This window comes from Pollachius pollachius (assembly GCF_949987615.1).
Source record: "Pollachius pollachius genome assembly, chromosome: 9".
NCBI classification, from domain to species: Eukaryota; Metazoa; Chordata; class Actinopteri; order Gadiformes; family Gadidae; genus Pollachius; species Pollachius pollachius.
In genome coordinates this window covers 2,222,136-2,242,135 of record NC_136942.1, presented here as the reverse complement: position 1 = coordinate 2,242,135, position 20,000 = coordinate 2,222,136, and the positions used below count along the sequence as shown (strand labels likewise).

The window sequence follows — 20,000 nt, the reverse complement described above, 5'->3', positions numbered from 1 at the left end:
GACCAAGACCAGGACCTGAGCTCACCGGCTTCGGACTCTGACGTCGAAGGGGAGCTGGAGGCAGCGTTTGCCTGCGGGGGCCATTTGGTTTCCAATATGATTTCTTCCATCTCAGAGACGGAACTGGACCTTACCAGTGACGACAGTAGCAGCGGACGCTCATCACACCTTACGAACTCCATTGAAGAGGCCAGCTCCCCCACATCGGACCAGGAACTGGACCCAGACACCGAGCTCGAGCAGGACAGCGGCATTGTGGGGATGAAGGCCTCACTTCTTCTTGGGCAGACTGATCCGATTAAAGTTGGGTATCCTCTATCGTCTTCATCGCCCCTGCCGTCCCCTACCTTGGCTACCCCTTCTCCGGTGGACTCACCTGTCGAGCCCCTAGGATCCTACGACGACGGCCAGGCTCTGGTGGAGGAGGACCTGCAGTTTGAGCACCAAGCAGACCCAGACGAGACTCTCCCCACAGCCCAGCGGTCTGAGGACAGCTTCTCCAGGCAGATGGTGCTAGAAATAGAGCCGGACCATAGCCTTGAGAGCTTCAAGCGCTCTTTCTACCTGCCTGTTGGTCCCAGACTCATGCCTTGCACTGACGACTATGGCACCAGTGAGGGAGACTCTGACTCAGAGAGTGAAGACGAGCTGAGTGAGAATTCTGACTCACCATGGTTGCTTAGCAACCTCGTCAACAAGATGATCTCAGAGGGCTCTTACCCAATCAGCTGCCCGGAAGAATGCTTCAAGAGGAAACTTTCCGTATCCGACACCATCTCTCCATCCTCAGACATAGACGAGGATGATGACAGGAGGAATCAAGCAGGAAGGGGGGGATTACAGGAAGGAGGTAAAGCAAGTGAAGGTCTGAGAGACTATGTGACGCAGACAGAAGAAAGGGGGAAGAACACCAAGCCTGGTCTACACGCAAGCGGTCACACTGGTAACAGTGGAGATGTGGACTCAAGCACCAGCAATGCCAGGGAAACAACAAGAGGCTCCGTCTATAACCATTGCTCAAAAGACTCTGACAAGAACCTCGCCATGAAGTGGTCCAAAAACGACAGGAGGCAAGAGGAACGGGGGGAGGAAGACGTCCCAGAACCGAACAATGACCTAATGATGCACGAGGGACAGAAAGAGCTGGACTCCCCTAGCCTGACTGAGAGTGTGATCAGCGACAAGGACGAGGGACGAGAGACAGACCCCAAGGCCTCGGGTCGCAGTTCTGCCTCCCTGGAGCGCATCACCGAAGTGAAACAGGGCTTGACCCTTGACATCCCGACGGCCCAAACCAATCGATGCTTCAGCCTCAGTTACTCCACAGATAACGACGAAGAGGATGTTGATGAAGACTCTTCCCCGTTCCTTACCGATTTGAGGAAGCAGACCGCCTTCGGGGGGAGCAACCTGTATCTGGACAGTTCCCCTCCCATCGACGAGAGCGTGCAGAACCGCCCCTTTTCAGACCAAGACCTGTGTGACAAAACCCTGGCTCAGCGGCAGCAGACAGATGATGATGGACTGGCCTACGACTCCATGAAGTACACACTTGTTGTGGATGAGAACACCACACTGGAGCTGGTCAGCCTCAGAAGGTATGCACAAGGTTCGGGGTGGGGGTAGTACTGTGATGAATGATGGAGAAGCAGAGCTTTTGAGCTTTAGTCATTTTTTAATAAATCACGTAATAAATGCTTTCTCCACTTTGCACCTTGGGGATACTGTGACACTGCCTTCCACCACAGGTGCACCTCTGTTCTGAGCGACGACAGCGAGCTGTCCACTCTGTGTGATGAGGAGCCACTGGGCACAGGCGAGGCCGGCTACGGCCTCAGGGATGAAGAAGTGCGGGCGGAACTCCTGAGCTCTTCTGAGGACTCTTCTCCTGAAGCGGACTTGCCCTTCTCCAAGAAGTTCCTCAATGTGTTTGTCAACAGCACGTCCCGTTCCTCCAGTGAGTCCCAATCCAATAGCACGCTGAATGTGACGGCTTACTGGAGAGTGATGCTGATTTTGAAACAAAGTGAAAGTCCTTAAAATACTAAGCTTGCATAATGGGTGATGGCTTTAGGGGTTTAGCTCGGAGGCATCATTAGTCCAACTATTACCAAATGAGAAACCTCGGTCTGAATTAGAATACAGCCCAGCTCTATCAGAAGGGTGCATAAGCACATGAGCCACACATGGCACCAAGCCAAGTCTGCACTTATGCGAAGACGCTGGCTCCCAGTGAATCCATCCTCAATCAATGCCCTCCCTCTGAGATATGCATCACCAATCAATGTGTTTTTGCATAATGAAGTAATGGAAGGGTCATAACTGAGGCACTGCCATCTCCTCTTTTTAACAAATGTACCTTTAATGAGTGTAGGATAAGGATTAGCTAAGATCAGAGACGTAGCAGAAGGAGGGAAGAGACTCAGAGCCTTTGAAAGACAAAATACTTTTAATTGAAACAGAAATTGTGTTTGTTTTTTTAATGGTTCAAAATGAGCTTTTGTATTGCAGGCACTGAATCCTTTGGACTTTTCTCCTGCACAATCAATGGAGAGGACAGGGACCAGACACACAGGGCTGTGTACAGGTAACCACCCATGTTTCCTCGATAAAACTCTACTGTCCAGGTCTCAGTGAGTACCTCACTGAGACCTGCACATAGGCCGATCCGCAGAGTGAGCAACTATTTTCCCCTTCAAAGATGTATAATTGATTGTATTTACAGTCCTTGTATTGAGAGCTCTTCTCATCTTATATGATTTGCAAAATAACATGTCATGCAAGAAACTAATGATCAGAATCATAGTAATAACGAAGAAAGTATACGATTACTGAAATGTAAGAGCGGTTTCTGCCAAAGTGATTATGCTAGACTCAATATTGCTCAATGCCGCCCCCTGCAGGTTCATTCCCAGACATGCGGATGAACTTGAGCTGGACGTGGATGACCCCCTGTATGTCGAGGAGGAGGAGGATGACTACTGGTATAGAGGATACAACATGCGGACAGGGGAACGAGGCATATTCCCTGCCTTCTATGCTCATGAGGTCATTGGCCAGTCGAAGGAGGCATCAGGTGAGCTATAAGGAGCAATGTCTCCAACGAGTAATCTGTATGTCTTTTGTTTCATGGCTTCTGTCATGCATATTTAATATTTGATTTAATGTGTGTGTGTGTGTGCGTGTGTGTGTGTGTGTGTGTGTGCGTGTGTGTGCGTGCGCGCGTGCGTGTGCGTGCATGCGTGTGTGTGTGTGATGAAGGTGTGAAGAGAAATCCAGCGTGGATTGAGACTTTCAATGTCCAGTTCCTGGGTTCGGTTGAAGTACCTCATCACCAAGGCAACGGCATTCTCTGTGCTGCAATGCAGAAGGTATGTCGGTACTGGTTGATGTCGGCCTATTTCCCTCTTAGACATCCCTTGGACCCAGGATCCCCACTGGGTTTCTGTTGGCGGTACCCTAGGACACACAGGTGTCGCCCATAACAATAATTCTGGGGCTGCTCCCTTTATGTACCAGGGCCCGGGCTAGACTGATTGGTCCATTACCCATGCCCTGGTATACAGAGCATGGGGTTAGACTGATTGGTCCATTACCCATGCCCTGGTATACAGAGCATGGGGTTAGACTGATTGGTCCATTACCTATGCCCTGGTATGCAGAGCAGACCCATAGTTAGGGTGATGAGTGACGCCTGTGTTGTCCCAGGTGACGACTCTCTACAAAGGGTCCTGTGAAGCACTTTACAGTCAGTGCCTCACAGCCACCCATTCATCCATTCATTCTGTTAGGATTAGGGGTCTTGCACAAGGGACGCCTTGTCCCTTCGCTATAGGAGGAGCCGGGGAATCGAACCAGCAACCAACTGTCTGCTGCCCTTATAAAAAGGCTTCATAGATAAACCTGACCAATCAGAACACCAGGAACATACCTGTGCCACTACACAGATTATAAGGTGTGCTTTCTTTCTGTTAAGATTGCCATTTCGAGAAAGAGGACGGTACATGTGCGACCTCCGTCTCTGTGTGAGCTGGAGATCAGCCTTCAGGGAGTCAAGCTGATCATGAGCCTGGAGGATGAGTATGACACACTGGACGAGGTGAGGGAGACGAACCCGTACTGTTGTCACACCACGATCTGTTTGGAACGAAAGGTGTCTGCCTCACTTCGATGACACCCGAGGGAATAGAGGACGGAATAGGAGGAGGCTAATGCTGTTTCTGTTGAACAAAGCAACAATAAATTACAACAAAATGATTTTTACGTTTATTTTACGTTTATTTTATGTCTTTAATATTTCATCATTGCAAACATCAAGTGTATGTGGTTCGATACAACAGACCATGCTCGGCTGCTAAGTCTCCCCCTCGCGGTTCGAGCACGCTGCCCAAACAAACACTAACAGAGCCTCATCACACGCCAGCGCCAGTCTCTGTCTCGGAGTTGGGTTGCCGCTGTCAGATTAAGTGTTTTGTTGGGGAACACGTGGAATGGACACATTCTTTAGCTGGGTGTTGGTGTTTGTAGGGACAGTGTGCAAGTACTATCATACAATATACAACATCAACACAAATGGGTTTATTATAAAATCATGGTCTGATTCTCATATTGTAGCTTCAGGAAGGTACTATTGCTTCAATCCAGTCTCTGCTCCTCTGAAGTCTATCTCAACACAACCATTCTTTGATGTTCACCATGTTCTTTTTGCCCTCTAGTTTGACAGGTGTAGTCACTTCTTCCAGATGAAGAACATCTCCTTCTGTGGATGCCACCCAAAGAACAACTGGTAAATCGCCACATGAGCTAAGCTAGCCGCCATTTCGCCCAGCCTTTATTTATTTTCCTTACGGAGCATCACCAGTTGCATCATCTTGTTTTCCTCCTCCCATAGTTACTTTGGCTTCATCACTAAGCACCCGATGCTGAACAGGTTCGCCTGCCATGTGTTCGTATCCCAGGAGTCGATGCGGCGTGTAGCAGAGTGTGTTGGGTGAGTCATCATCACAGAGATGCAGGACAATGCAAGATGGGCTGTGAACCAAATGGACCCTAGCTATTGGAAATGATTCTGCCTTTTGTATTTGTCACCTGAGTGACAGCAAATAACATGAATAATATTAATAATCACAATAATAATTACATTTGATCTTGTATCACACGTTGTGTGTGTGTGTGTGTGTGGGGGGGGTGTGTGTCTGTGTGTTCATGCATATGTGTAGGGCTGCAACGATTTTCATAGTCGATCTAACAATTATTCTTTTTATTAATCGATTCCTCATTTAGTCTATAATATGTCATAAATAATACCACAATTCTATCACAAGTTACCAGAGTCCAAAGTGATGTCTTAAATGTGCTTGCTTTATCTAACTTTATCTGACAAACTAAACTATTCCTTATTATAATGATCCATGAACCAAACATTTGAATTGAACTGCAGCAAGCAGCAAATGTTTTTGGTTCTTGATCAATTACTTTAACGATTAATCAATTATCAAAATTTGATTTGATTAATTTTCTGTCGAAGGTCGATTCGTCGACTGATGATTTGTTGACTTATCGTTGTAGCCCAGGATATTTTCGTTTGCACTGCAGTGTGTATATTCGTGTGTATGTGAGTACAATTTAGAACACGTGGGAGTGTTCCAGAGGTTAAGCAATGATCGCTAGCTCAGCTTGAGGCTTGCAGATCTCGATCTGTATTGGGCGGACAGAGGCTGAATAATTAAACAGGCTGCTGGCTGCACGACAAAGGAGCTGAATGACACGCAATACAGAAGCAGAAAGGACGGATGAAAACACCCATCTCTGTCCTGTGGGCTGTTTTTCAAAGAGAGGATCTAAGGAAATAACAATTTCCTACATTATGTCCAACAGATAATTAACAAATATTTAAATAACTTTATTGATTTTTATTTCTCCATCATCTTGGATACGACAAATAAACACATTGGTAATGATAGGCATTAATACACTTGTAAACCATTTAGAAACTCACTTTATACGAGTCTGACGCTCCGAGTCCACCCCAATTCCGCTTTCTTTTTAGGATCCATTCTCAGAATTAACATGACAATGTTAATAACAATGAATCGACTCTTTTGGAGCCGTTCCTCCCTCAGCCGAAGCCCAGGCTGATGAGAGGAGTTGAGAGGCATCGTAGCGTCATGCTTGCTCTCTCGTGTCTACAGGAAAGCCTTCCAGGAGTACTACCAAGAGCACCTGGAGTACGCCTGCCCCACAGAGGACATCTACCTGGAGTAGGGTGGTGCACCACAGCGGCCCCCTTACCGCGCTTCACAGGATATATTCCTCACTGTAAAATACCCCCCGCCCTCCTCCGCAAACCTGGGAAGGTTCATTTGATTTCTACAGTATGCAAGACCACCGGACTGATTACGCACATATACCCATCTGTTTATTTTCCATCATCTTTACGGATGGATTGCTTGTTTCTGTCATCCTTTTCTATTATATGAAACGAAGAATCTGAGCACCTTTTTAATTTGTAGATTTACCTTCCATTTGGAAACAACATACGAGTATTGTAACCTACTAAGGCTGTTTCATCTCTCTGTGCATGTTAAGTAGGTTTAATGCACAGACACGGCCAATCCTACACTTACAAAACACAAAAGACAGACAAACAGAAATCTTCTCCACAAAATGGTGTAGGGTTGATTTGTTGGCAGTTGGTGAACTGTAAATATGTAATTGTTCAATACTGAAGAACTGCTAGTTTGATTTCTACTCATGGTGACATTGGAGCAATGTAGAGAGAAATACAGTGAGCTGTCTTTTGTCTGAGGTTTTGTGTGCATATGACATCTCGTGTATGTTGTAAATATATGTATAGAAGGTAGAACCATTGGTTATGCAGGTATCACTCGTACCAAATAGGAAGAGGGAGGGGAAGGGAAGGGTGGAGGGAGAGATATTATTATAAATGGCGTAAAGCGTAGCCGAGGGATTTGAGACGTCATGATATAACAAACAAGAAGTATTTAGCGGCCACTGCGGTTGTCATCCTATGTATGAACAGAGGCTGTTACGCTAAACATTAGCATTGTTAAGAAAAGCAGCCAGACCCTAACACGTTATGATAAATGAAATCACAACTGTCTTTATCCTTTCACCTGTAAGTGATTCATACTGGAAACGCAGTCAGGCCGTTGCCTTCAAACTGGAAGCAAAGGATCAAATCCTCAATCCTTCGACGACTAATCCTGTGTTTCGTCCTGTTCTGCTGTTTGATCAATTGCTTTCAAACCCATGAATCATGCACCCGCTCAAACTGTGCTTAATTTGGCCTGCAAAGTTGACTTTTTTCATCATGGGAAACTTTGCTGAGAATTGCAATGTTTTGATAGGCTCAGTTATCCATAGGCGAGAGACCATGTGTTGCGCAATTCATTGTGACGTTCAGGTAAAACAAATACATATGGAAGCCATATTACCACCGACCGTGACGGACTCTCCTACAGAGCACATGCGATTAACTTGTTCAGCAAGACTGTAGGCCTACCAGCTCCACTAGTGGATAGCCATGTGTGTAGTAGTCCAAGTGTGATGGTTTTAAGACTTATAATGTGATGCCATACCCCCAAAAGGTGATTATTTATTGGATGTAAGTGAGTTTGTTCCTTTCAACATAATCGTTGTCTACCCCTCATTCATTCTTGTATGCAATACACACAAATCGATGATTTGGGGTGGCTAATTCGTATTGAACTAGGTGCAATGCATTGTGCCTGCTAACAGGAATGTCATGGGTACATTAAAGTTATAGTCAATAGATAAACATGTTCTGTTGGACTCAAATTCCAAGCCATTGTTGCCCTCTGTAACCATTTTAAGAAAGAATAGCTGAGACAGTTGGACCGGCAAGAAGGAGTTGGCGTTATGTGTTATTTACATGTGTCAGTTAGATTATGTACATATGGATAGTGAATCGAAAAGATAGTGCTGTGTCATTTATGTTAACTATGTTATTGAAATAAATATGTACATTACTTAGAAAATAATTTAGAAAAATTGGAAAACCAACAAAAAAAGGAAGTGCAAGAGAAAGAAAAATATGAAAACGTATGTGATCTGCAATCATTTGAGTTCAGTGTCATGTGTCCATGCAGCATTTATTAATACAGTGTCCGTCACAAGGGCTGTGTTTTCAGTACCTGGTAATTCCAAATCTCTATTGTATAACATGACCACATAAATACTGAACAATGTGCTGTTAAGAGAGCTGCTTTAGGATAACCATGATTGCATTCTGCCAATTATAGCTAGCGCTGTCAAGCTCGGAACACACGCCTCTTCTCTGATCTGAACCTCTTTGTTTCGAGTTTCTTTTTATGTTTCACAGTGCAGCTGAGTGGCACTGTTGTGTGACATAGCTATGTAAGCTAGCCTCTGAGAAACACTGGCATAACTTCTCTAAGACCCACATTACAATAACAGTTATACCAAACATTTGGCTTTATTACATATACACAAATTCTTCACTGTATACCTGCGGAAAATCAGTATGTGACAGAGCAAACATATCCCATCTTGTATCTTTAAAAAAAACAAGGACTTGTAAAATTGAAAGTTAAAAAAATGACAAAAAACACATTGCCATGTCATGGGTTTGGTTCTAATGAATAAAATATATGCTTGATGTCCAAATTATTTGTCCTTTATTTTATCATTGCAAAACAAAAAATGCATTGCTGAATACATTCTGTAAGCCATTTAACAGAAGGGAAATTGATGCATTCTTTGAACAATGACGAGCAAAACATATTCGCGGCACATCACAAAACAGGTTACTATAAGGTTGCACATTCAAACAGAGTTAAAAAGCCCTTCTACCTGGGACTTGGTGACAATTCAGTAGTTTGGGACCCCTGCTGTAGGCGAAAGCAAGGGAATCCAGAGTCCAAGTCAATCTTGCGGTCTATCTTGCCGAAGCATCAACATTGGCAGCAGCTTGGTTTAGGTTGACACAGAGGGGCACAGCAGGGCGCTAGTGCAGGGTCTGAGCCTCTTCCCACCTGGCTCTCACCAAACACCATGGAGGCTTCAAAGTTGGCTTTGGCCTCAAGGATCTTGTCCAGCAGGCCGCGTAGAGCGGGCTCCGTATCCAGGGACAGGGGGTAGCTCTCCGAGGGGTCCGACTCCAGGTCAAAGACCAGTGGGGGGTCGTGAGCCTTAAGCGCAGAGGCAAACTGACAGTCCGGGTCTGGGCCTGTCGAACTGTGCGTGGCACCTGGAGCAGGAACAACACCATTTTTTTGCAATTGTTTTTAGCCCAGGTACAGTTTTAACTCTACAATTTGAATCCCATTGTCTTGGTTTCATAAAACTGTTGTTTCTGTTCAAAATATCAAAATATGCGGGCTACTTTCCATTATTTAGTAACTTGTTTTGTCGTCTTTTTCCTAAAGCCATTCATGAGCTAATGCCACCTACAGTATCAACGTGCGTTTTTCATTCTCCAATAGCAGAACAATTTAATTTTCCCCACAATATTTCTCCAACAACAATTACGACAATTTTTACAATTGAGGGGGGTGCAGCCCCCATGATGTACCCTTTTTTAATTAAAACAAATTCTAATTCTAATGTTTTGCATGGCTGACTGCAGTGGTACAAATTATTCAGTGACGGGGCTGTGTCACTGCTGGATATCTTTAGGTAGGTCAACAACTCTTTTATTGGGGTTGAAGTCCAGAACCTTTCCCCTGGGGGAAAAAAACCCTTGAAAGTCGACAACTCTGCTTGCGTGTTCCCTCCCTTAACCACATGAAACATATGACAATTATGACAATTTTTACAATTGAGGGGGGTGCAGCCCCTATGATGTACCCTTTTTTAAATTAAAACAAATTCTAATTCTAATGTTTTGCATGGCTGACTGCAGTGGTACGAATTATCCAGTGACGGGGCTGTGTCACTGCTGGATATCTTTAGGTAAGTCAACCACTCTTTTATTGGGGTTGAAGTCCAGAACCTTTCCCCTGGGGGAAAAAAACCCTTGAAAGTCGACCATTCTGCTTGCTTGTTCCCTCCCTTAACCACATGAAACATACATACCCCGTGTGTAGAAATGGGCCTTGTATTTGCCAAGCCGGAGAGCGAATATACTGGTTTTCTCACTGGGATCTGTGGGGTAGAACATCATCGTGCCCCTCTTACTCTAGAAAAAGATGAGACACAATTACAATTAGGGCATTTAGCAGATGCTTTTATCCAAAGCGACTTCGGTTAATACACATTGACACAGCGACGGCAGAGTCAACCACGCAGGGCGACAGGACAGCCAGCTCGTCAGGAGCAGTTTGGGTTAAGCGTCTCGCTCAGGGACACATCAACACTGAGCTAGGAGGAGCTGGGGATCGAACTGGCAACCTTTCGGTTACAAGACAACCGCTCTAGCTCCTGAGCTAAGCCAACCCCTCTCTCCGCCACTTACCTTCCCGCGTCTCAGCATCAGGTCAGTCATATCCACCCCATCCAGTTGCACCTTGGGGAGACTGGCCCCCGAGAGCCTCGCGATGGTGGGCAGCAGGTCCAGGGTGCTGGCCAGTTCATGGGTCACACCTGGGGCCAACACACAGTTAGAGAACTCTGACGATGTCGACGATGTGGTTAAGGTGCCCCCACTGTACAGCTGTTGATACCGGTCAATACTGATCGACACTGTGATTTCAATAACATGATCAATCGAATAAAAATAAAACTGATATATTATGCAACTAAAGAAAGCTGCCCAAGCCAGTAGCTTTCTCTTTGTTTACAATAATCTGGTTATCGACACTCCTAACTATAATCTCTCAAACATATCTGGACAAGGCCAAGATTACATGTTATGGTTTTAGTTTGGTTTCTAAGCTGGCACTGATCCCTTGATTTCACCCAGAAACCGGTCTAAGTGTGGGCTAAGTGGATCTATTCAGTCCTGATGCTAATGTCAAAGTGAGGCAGTAGCTCCATCCTGTCCAGACCTGGTGCTATGACGCCCGGCCAGAAAGCGATGGCGGGCTCCCTCATCCCCCCCTCATAGGTGGTGCCCTTCCCACACTTCAGCGGACCCGCGTTGCCTCCGCGGGACATCCGCATCAGCTCCGGCCTGGGGGACAGGCAGGGGTGCTCGGTTAGGCCCAATGATTTCATTTACAGGTGTGTGGAGTTGGTTCAGTAGTTATAAAAGACCAGCAATTAAAGACAATGTGCTGCTAGATGTACAAATTAAATAAATCCGTTTTTGATACTGCACTTTAATCAGTTATATGAATCAGCCATATCAAACGCAACATGCTAGAGGTGCCAAAAAACTATGTTTGGTACTGCCATTTTTTTTTTTGGTTATGGTTCATGTGTGCAATAAAAATTACATTTTGTGAGAAAAAAAAACGTGGCAGAGAATCATGATATCAATTCTAAGCTAAATAATCGTGATTCATATTTTTCCCCCGAATCGTGCTGGCCTAGTAGATATTTCTTCAGATATTTCCCAAAATGCAATGATTTATCAGCCCAGAGGGTAGCTTGCTGAAAGCACCAACTCAGCCTGAGTTCATGCTTGCCGAGGTCCTCAGGCCACAAGTTAATGGGAGATTGATCATTTAAGGTTTGATTAAAGGCAGACAAATATGTTCTATTCTTGTTGTTTTAAAGTATTTAAGTGATGAACTGGGAAGATGGAAAAGTCCCTGTGAAGCCCATTCAGACGGATACCGTTCATAAAATGAACCTGACCTACCCATTGTCAGCCGTAAAGAATATAAAGGTATTGTTGATGGTCTGCGTCTGCTCTAGGATGTCCAGGATGTGGCCTATCGTGCTGTCAAACTCCAACAGAGCGTCTCCGAACGGACCCCTGAGAGAGGCCCCGGCCACCTTCGGCCCCGCATACTGGGGGTAGTGTGTATGCTAGTTGGGTGAAAATATTAATATTTAGAGAAGAATTTAATACATTAATCACATTCCGATTAACATTTCAATCTAGGGGAGGCAATTTGGAGATACCAGCAAGGGTAAGCTAGACTTCTTGCCTCCAAAGCATGCGACTCTCCAAAGTACAGAATAATGGTGTCCAGAAAGACTAGACCGAGTTCTCCATTTTTTAATATTGTCAGTCAGTGTATATAAACAAACTCAAAAACATGTATCTCGTAAAAACTTACATGGGATGGATAGTAGAGGAAGAAGGGTTTGCTCATCGACACTGAATTGAAAATGAAGGTTGACATAAACTGACTGTACGAGTTCTCCAGAGTCAGGAAGTTGACAGGCTGTTTCTTGATCACATCCTGCAGCATCAGTGGAACGGCTACGGTGCCAACGTCACATAATCCAAAGCATTTCACATCTGGTGGGAAGCACGTCAGGTTCCAACATGGCCCCTGAAGGGACATGGAAAACAACCTTGTTAGCAACTTAATAAATATAATCAATTCATAAGAAAAATCATATATCTATACCCACCCATCCATCCATCCAGCCATCCATCCATCCATCGATCGAGAGAGAGAGAGAGAGAGAGAGAGACTGTACACATAATATTACACACACAAAAAGTACGCTATTGATAATAGACTAGAGTTGTTGTGGTACTGATCTGTTGATTCAATGATGCCATCGCCTCACAGTGATTGCACTCAGGCTCGACAAACCAGAAATAACTATCTAACTATCTAAATCCGGGTATCAAACTTGCTACACAGCGGGCTAGCTGGATTGCCAGTAGGGTGCTGTTAATGTGTGCTTGAGCTGTCAAACTCTGCAAAACCATTGAATGGTGCTGGAAACATTACACATACCTAGGCGCAAGATCACATAACAGGATTACTGACCATGTCATGAGAGTAGGGGATGCCAAGGTACTGGTCAAACCCCTGGTGGGTGGGGAGGTACATTCCGTCAGGGCCCACTCCCAAATGCCATTTCCCCACAGCAGCAGTTGCATAGCCCAGTGGCTTCAGCAACTCTGCAATGGTGGTCTCGTTCAGGGGCAGGCCGCCTCTGGACCCGGGATAAAGCACTCCCGGGTATATTCCTGAGCGGGTCTGGTACCGGCCTGTCAGTAACGATGCTCTTGGCATGAGGAAATTAGGGTTATAGGATGTTAGTTGAGGTCTATTTTAAATGCAGCAAAATACAGACTGTCAGAATGCATATTTTGTTTACTGGAGTGTGTCTAGAGCTGAAGAGAATGGTGGTGGATAATGGTGCATTAATGTAAAAATGTCCTGTGGAGGTTTTAATATAGGATTGAAAACAAAGTCTGTGAGCAACAATGGAAGAGAAAGCGTAAGTAGGCGTACACACACACACACACACACACAGCACTCGAGTTGAGGGGGGATGAGGGGGGATGGCATCCCCCTTTGGAATTAAAATGATCAAAATCATCCCCCTTCTGAAACAGCCATCCCCCCTTCCCATCCCCTGTTATTTTATCAATTAATGTGGAACTATTACCGCTATTTCATTATAGCGGTTTCCTTTTTCAATTCGGTGCAACGTTACTTTTCCCAGGGACAGATTTGACAGCGATACTGCATTCTCGGGCAGTATGCTATTGCGCAAGCACGCAGGCGCGCCTTCACGAGCTCTCATTCCACACCGTACGAAACAGACACTGGCAGCGCGAAGCTGTCTATGCATCTCAGACATCGCGTCCGCAGGCAACTCTGTCCCCTTTTATCCCTTTCATTCCAACCCGTGAGCAACGCTAGTTTCCCTTTTCTGCTGAATGCATTTTAGGAAAAATAGAAAAATAATCAGTTTTTAAAATCCTTAAATGTGATGCATGCCTCCGAATCGTGTGGTGCGTCCGATCAGCTGCGTTTTGGGGGATAAAATATATAATAATAATTATATTATTAATTATTATTATTATTATTATCGTCACACGTTGGTCTCCCACCTTATGCGCTGTCATCAGCGCAAATGATCTGTCCCTAAAAGTTAAAATCCACCATCCCCCCTGGCTTGTTTTTACAACTCGACCACTGCACACAGACACACACACACACTTAAATACGTCTATACCTGGATTAGCTAGACTATACCTGGATGGACTGCAAACAGGACATGTAGTGTAGAAGTCTGTGAAACGGAGTCCGTTAGCTGCTAAGCGATCAATATTTGGAGTAAGTGAAGAAGGATGCCCATAGCAGCCTAGGTCACCGAAACCTAAGTCGTCCGCGAAAATAACTATAAAGTTCGGCTGCAAAGCCGAGCAGCTTGCAGAAAGGATAACTGATAGAACAAACCAATCCATTATGCCGTTAATTACAGAGGGCTGCCCCATTCGTGTTGTTTTCAGAAAACGTCGCAGAGAAGACATCTTCTGCTTATTCTTTTGTTTAATCACGGTTGACATCTGGCATTAAGCTGCATTACTGCAACCTTGCTTACATGCTGGAACGTTAGCCAGAGTCCATTAAAAGAAAAAAAATTAACTCGATTCTGTTTGGTTTATTTTAAAAATTCAAACAAGGCTTCATATTTTACTTCCGCAATGCTTAAGAATTACTTGAAATACGCCCACTCCTACGGAAGAGGATTAGGGACAAATGGTAATTTCTGTCTTTCTTCGTTCTGAGTTTAAAGACAGAATACTGAGAATAAATGAAGAATTCTGAGAATAATATCTGAATGCTGATATTAAAGTTAGAATACTGAGATTAAAGTCAGCATTTAGAAAAAGTGTGTCACAATTGGGAGAATAAGTCAGAATATTGACAATAAGGCAAATTTCTGAGATTAAAGTCTGAATACTGACTTTAGTCTCACAGGCTAAGTCTCAAAGGCTAAAGAAGGTTCAGTGGGAGGCACTCTGCAACATACCGAACGGGAACCACACGCTGATCGAAGAAGTCAGATGTACGGTAAGCACGTTTTTTGCGTGTTCAAGGGGGTCCAAGGATTCGGGCCACATGTTAACTTTTTTGAGCTCTGAGTTTAAAATCAGGATTCTGAGAATGAAGAATTCAAACTCTAAATTATGTTCTCACAATTTATGTTAGAATACACAACATTAATAATAATGGCAATGGCAGGTAGTATTGGGCTGATCACACTGCCTTTTCATAAAAAACTTGAAAAATACACACACAATATACATTTTTGCATTGCAAGTTTTTCTAATAGCGTAGTAATAATAATAGTAAAATAAATAAATAATTATTATTTCGGGTAAAATCTTGCAATTAAGATTGATATTTACAGCAAATTGAAATGCTAGTCAACTCATGAACGGTAAATGGGAACTAAGGGATCCTCTGAATTGCATCTACCTAAGCAACTACTGCTAACGTTAACATTAGTAGAGTAAACAATGCCCTGTTAGCACAGCTAAAAAGTATGAAGAGTCCACTGTACATGTATTTGGAATTAACGGAAAACAATCCTAGGAATAGAAAGTTGACACAAATATACTAACTCAAGTAAAGTAAGTGTCTTCTGTCGTCGAGGGTCACTTAATTTAACCCTTGTACATTGGTAAATGATCCTTGGATATTTTTCATCACTTTCTCATGGGCTTTCTGCTTCTGAAACCGGCCATCTATTAACGCTTTAGGAGGCTCATACATGCATCCACCACTGGTCGGTACTGCGAAGAGTCAAGCTCCAGCACAATGACGTCTTTTTTGAACCTGTAGAGTCGTATAAAGCCCCACGAGGCTAGCGTTAGGATAAGTTTGAAACAAGTGGGTGCGGTCTTGAGATGTCTCCCCGGCAAGTGGCTGTTTCTGTGCCGAGTCATATGACAGACTATAAACACCATGGTGATCATTTAAGGGAGCTTTTCCTGTGGATCATTGCTAGCAGATTGGGCTCATGGGTTTCAAGTCCATCGTAGAAGGCTGCTTTTACCCTCAACCCTCCTGAGTGAAGGATTGAATATAGCACCCGGAGCTTATCTTGGTTTGTGTCCTTAGCTTGAATTTTGGAGTATGTCTCAGGGTGAACCATTTTCCCAAGATGATCTGTTATGGCCATCACCATAGATACTTCTTGAATGATATTTGCTCTGTGATTATCCACAAACTTCGCTGTTATCGGATATTAAAAAAAAGCATTTTATTCGGTAAAAAATTATGAATATAATTCGTCTTGATGCATATTTGTTGGTATGATGGTATAAATATGATGAAAATGTAAAACACTGACCTTTATCTTCAATGCTTAAAGGTTTTGTTAATTTGACTCCATCAACAGGACCCTGTTTGAAGTAGATCGATAGATAGATGAATGCTACCAGAATATTCGTGCTTATGTAAAGAATCTCAAAGAATTATTGATCCAACTGAATCAGTGGCTGATTTTAATTTGTCATAGCTTCAGTACCCTCCACTGCTCTGATCTGATGATCTGATGGGAACAATATAGTTGGGACAAAAGTCAATAGTAATATAATAATGAACCTTTTTCTGTAAATCTTCTTTCCTGGTCGAATGGCAGTGAGCTATATCCATAGAGGGCACTATTAAAAAAAGTTTGTCTTTGTTATTTGCAGTGTATTTGTTTTGGTTCAAATACAGTAGCTTGGTTACGCATTTAAGACTAACCTTGTGATGATACTTCATTGAATCTTTGCGGCACACATGCGTTCTGGGGATTTTGTTGGCTTTCTGAGTCCTTTAAATAGCGGAACATTGTTATTTAGACAAATACAAGTTACGATGAATGACAAAGAAAATAAAACTTGTTTGATGCTTGTTTTACCAACTTTCCCAAACCTACACACCAGCTTTGACAGAACCTGATCCACAGCCTGGCAAATCGCCCTCTCATGCCTGGGAAAGACCTCAGAGGTCACATCACTGCAATCTGAAACATGAGCAAATAGATTATGATGACTGGAACTTTTTAAAGGTTTACTGAAAGATTTCTGCCTCTAGGGCTCTCAATCAAAACAATAGTTGCTGTCTCAACCCTCTCCACTATTGCTGGTGAAAATCCAGTGTTTCCCCCAGGAAATGTCTAGGTCAAGGTGGGGGGTGGGGGGGGCATTCAAAAAGCTTTATGGCACGACTATTGTTTTTTTTTTTATACATTGATAGTCAAAGCGGGGCCCTTTTGTTGTTAAGGCGGCGGCCTGAATCATACAGTGCAGGGGGAAACACTGAAATCTGTAACCTGACTCATCATGCTAACAAACAAGATAATGCATTAAAGTTATATACATGTTATGTCAATTCATTCTTAGGAAATAGGCTCAAAATATCATGATTGAAATATTATATCAATAAAGCAGATCTCTACTGCATTACTGTTTTTCTGTGTTTCACTGGAAGTAAGGGGGAAAGGGGCAATAACGGACGACAAAATGAAATCTACCCTTTGGTTTAAGGTACGTATACAACTCAACAAAATATAAAATTATAGTTTTTTAAACATGGAAACATTAGATATTATACGTTAATAATCGCTGCTGTTTCACCATCAACAATCTTTAAACCTTTGAGATCAAAGTATCACGTAACTGCTACCAGTAGTCACCTCCAAAGGAAGGTCTTTTATCCGGATCTTGATCCCAACATCTCTTCATGAGCGTAACCAGATCGCTCAACCCTTCTGCTTGAGAATGATCCACTTCATCAGAGGGAGGTCTATCTCCGAGAGGTACTCGTAGATGAACCAGACTGGTCATAGCACCTATATGAAGACAGTGTTTCAAAAATAAATAAATCATATCACATATATTATAAGCGAATGACAGATGCAATGAATGACTTGTGAATGATATGTAGACATAACAATGCATATCTAGATCCATTGGATTCACTTTACACCTTTCAGCTGGCTATGAAAAATACTTAAGTCTTGTCTGAAATATGAGTGAAAAATTGACAAATATAAAAATATATGAATTGTAAAAAATCATATCACCTGAATAGGGTTTTTTACCAGTGAGAATGGACCACATCACTATCCCATAGCTGAAAGAGAAATGAAAAGTTCTCACAAAGCTCACAAAGGTCAACCATTATGAAAAGGGTTCATTTCTAGCTACGTGGAAACGTGGAAAGCATCACGAATTAACCTGTAGATGTCGTAGGAGCGGACAGGCTTGTAGGACAGAGGAAAAGCCTCAGGGGGTGTGAAGACCAGTGTGCCTGCTTGGCCTTCTGTGGTCGTTCCACTGCTGTTCAAATGGCTGTTTGACACCCTGGACAGACCAAAGTCTGCAAGCTGGACCCGGAAAACAAAAGGCATGAAAAACGGACAAACTCCACTGACGAGCGTCCCGGGCGGGCCACCTCTGTGCATTCGCCTCACCTTGGCGTTGAGGTTATCGTCCAGCAGCACGTTGCTGGGCTTCAAGTCCCTGTGCAGGAGGGGGGGAACCAGCGTGTGCAGGAAGTTCATACCTAGGGCCAGCTGCTTGGCCAGACGGAAGGCCAGGGGCCAAGGGGGGGGGCCCGCCAGCCTCTCCAGGAGGGACTCCAAGGTACCCCTCTTCATGTATTCAATGACGATGCCCTCACACTCGTGTGGGCTACTTCCCGGAGGAATCCCCCGGTAAACTCCAAAGACTGTCACCACAAATGGGCTGCAGGCCCTGGTCATGGCCTGGGCCTCCTTCCACAGCTGGTCACTGGATGTGGAAAGAGGAGAAGAAGCATCATTTAAAATAAAACAAAAACCAAATCACAATAAATCCATGACAAACTCGCTAATTAGTTAGTCAAAGATGTATCAGGCCTACGTTGTACACGCTTTACCACTCGGCAGAGCATATTTCCATGCACGGTGGTATTTTGCATAAAAAAATGCAAAATACATGCGTACTACCTATCATTTGTGTACAGCATCTTGATAGCCACATGAATACGCCAGTCCTTTTGCCTGGCACAGTACACCGCCCCAAAGCCTCCGCGTCCAATCTGCCTCCAGTCCTGCAGGACATCGTCACCAAGCCTCACAGACGACATCTGATATTACGACTGCACAAACATACAGAAAAGCCTTTAACATGGCTCACACGGGGGGGGGGGACGACACAGCATCAGAGAGACGTGAGACGTCAGGCACAATGTCGATGTGAGCTTGGACCACTATGAGTTGTGGCTGTCTCACACTCGTCTTTTTTGGTTTGTTATTTTGAATGTGAAACCACACTGAAACCAAGCCGAAAGACTATCGAAACATCGCATGGACATTTGCCCATGCTGTATATTGTTTCCTGTATTCCCTGTCAAGTACATTCATCAAGCCCGTATAGTCACGACCAGTATAGTAGTTGAATCGCTCTGCTCACTGTTCATTGTTGCACATTTACAGTTTCAGTAGTTGCGTCGTTAAATGACCTCTTATCTGTACATTACTAGCATTTATATCAGAATAGAAATCAAGCCATACCAATCACCCATAATAATTGTCAATAGTCTGTACGTACTGTCATTCATTCACTGACCGGCGTTCCCCCGTTATGTGCTAGTCCATGTTACTTCCTGTATTTATGTCGAGGGATGGTGCCGGGCTAGGCCATTGTGTGTGTGTGTGTGTGTGTGTGTGTGTGTGTGTGTGTGTGTGTGTGTGTGTGTGTGTGTGTGTGTGTGTGTCTGTGTCTGTGTGTGTGTCTGTGTGTGTGTGTGTGTGTGTGTGTGTGTGTGTGTGTGTGAATGAAGTTGTACTGTGTTGTTATGATGTTATGGGAGGATATTCCTTCGTTTCCACCACTTAATTGGTATATTACGCCTCCTCCCTGTTGTTTTCAGTGGAGTTGTCCGAGCCGATGTCCGACTATAGTTAAGGCTGGGATGTCATTGGCTCATTTGCTTTCTAAGGGCGGAGCTTAGCGACAGGTCAATTGGTCAACTTTATGATGAAGTCATGGAGCTTTACGTGATTCACGTGAGTTAACCTGTTCTGATTGTGACACATTCCCGTTGCGATGATGTGTCGTTGCTCCTTACAACGCAAACTTGTATTTTGTCTTCAAAGCATGTGGTAAAAATGTATAGGCTTTTTATTAAATGATGATAGATTAGTTA

General features: G+C 43.9%; 3 protein-coding genes across 4 annotated transcripts in view; 1 reads left to right on the top strand and 2 right to left on the bottom strand.

The window, feature by feature from the left end:
- Nucleotides 1–6,264, top strand: part of mapk8ip2 (mitogen-activated protein kinase 8 interacting protein 2) — a gene marked incomplete at both ends in the record, with an annotated part of 27,360 nt that extends 21,096 nt beyond the window's left edge. The window contains 9 exons of the mRNA XM_079743131.1: nucleotides 1–1,598; nucleotides 1,749–1,957; nucleotides 2,512–2,587; nucleotides 2,904–3,076; nucleotides 3,262–3,371; nucleotides 3,977–4,099; nucleotides 4,716–4,786; nucleotides 4,892–4,990; nucleotides 6,192–6,264. The exon at nucleotides 1–1,598 is cut by the window's left edge and continues 602 nt beyond it. Of these exons, the coding sequence (XP_079599257.1) occupies nucleotides 1–1,598; nucleotides 1,749–1,957; nucleotides 2,512–2,587; nucleotides 2,904–3,076; nucleotides 3,262–3,371; nucleotides 3,977–4,099; nucleotides 4,716–4,786; nucleotides 4,892–4,990; nucleotides 6,192–6,264 (2,532 nt within the window). The remainder of the gene's footprint in view (nucleotides 1,599–1,748; nucleotides 1,958–2,511; nucleotides 2,588–2,903; nucleotides 3,077–3,261; nucleotides 3,372–3,976; nucleotides 4,100–4,715; nucleotides 4,787–4,891; nucleotides 4,991–6,191) is intronic.
- Nucleotides 6,265–8,248: 1,984 nt separating this feature from the next.
- arsa (arylsulfatase A) lies at nucleotides 8,249–14,507 on the bottom strand. Its single transcript, XM_079742609.1, has 8 exons — nucleotides 14,064–14,507; nucleotides 12,843–13,083; nucleotides 12,174–12,392; nucleotides 11,750–11,919; nucleotides 10,992–11,116; nucleotides 10,460–10,587; nucleotides 10,081–10,183; nucleotides 8,249–9,253 (listed from the first exon to the last, which is right to left on the bottom strand). The coding sequence occupies exons 1-8, from the start codon at nucleotides 14,375–14,377 to the stop codon at nucleotides 8,958–8,960; spliced, it is 1,596 nt and encodes a 531-aa protein (XP_079598735.1). The 5' UTR covers nucleotides 14,378–14,507; the 3' UTR covers nucleotides 8,249–8,957.
- Nucleotides 14,508–15,014: 507 nt separating this feature from the next.
- LOC307080983 (receptor-interacting serine/threonine-protein kinase 3-like) overlaps nucleotides 15,015–20,000 on the bottom strand; it is a 5,366-nt gene continuing 380 nt past the window's right edge. The window contains exons 2-11 of one of the 2 annotated variants that reach the window (XM_079743978.1): nucleotides 18,799–18,950; nucleotides 18,283–18,601; nucleotides 18,047–18,195; nucleotides 17,893–17,942; nucleotides 17,503–17,658; nucleotides 16,748–16,830; nucleotides 16,569–16,638; nucleotides 16,425–16,483; nucleotides 16,171–16,222; nucleotides 15,015–16,052 (exon numbers count right to left, since the gene is read on the bottom strand). In XM_079743978.1, coding sequence (XP_079600104.1) covers nucleotides 15,790–16,052; nucleotides 16,171–16,222; nucleotides 16,425–16,483; nucleotides 16,569–16,638; nucleotides 16,748–16,830; nucleotides 17,503–17,658; nucleotides 17,893–17,942; nucleotides 18,047–18,195; nucleotides 18,283–18,601; nucleotides 18,799–18,938 — 1,341 coding nt within the window. In that variant the 5' untranslated portion in view covers nucleotides 18,939–18,950 and the 3' untranslated portion in view covers nucleotides 15,015–15,789. Of the gene's footprint in view, nucleotides 16,053–16,170; nucleotides 16,223–16,424; nucleotides 16,484–16,568; nucleotides 16,639–16,743; nucleotides 16,831–17,502; nucleotides 17,659–17,892; nucleotides 17,943–18,046; nucleotides 18,196–18,282; nucleotides 18,602–18,798; nucleotides 18,951–20,000 lie in introns of those variants that run through there. The other variant, XM_079743979.1, reaches the window with a different exon arrangement.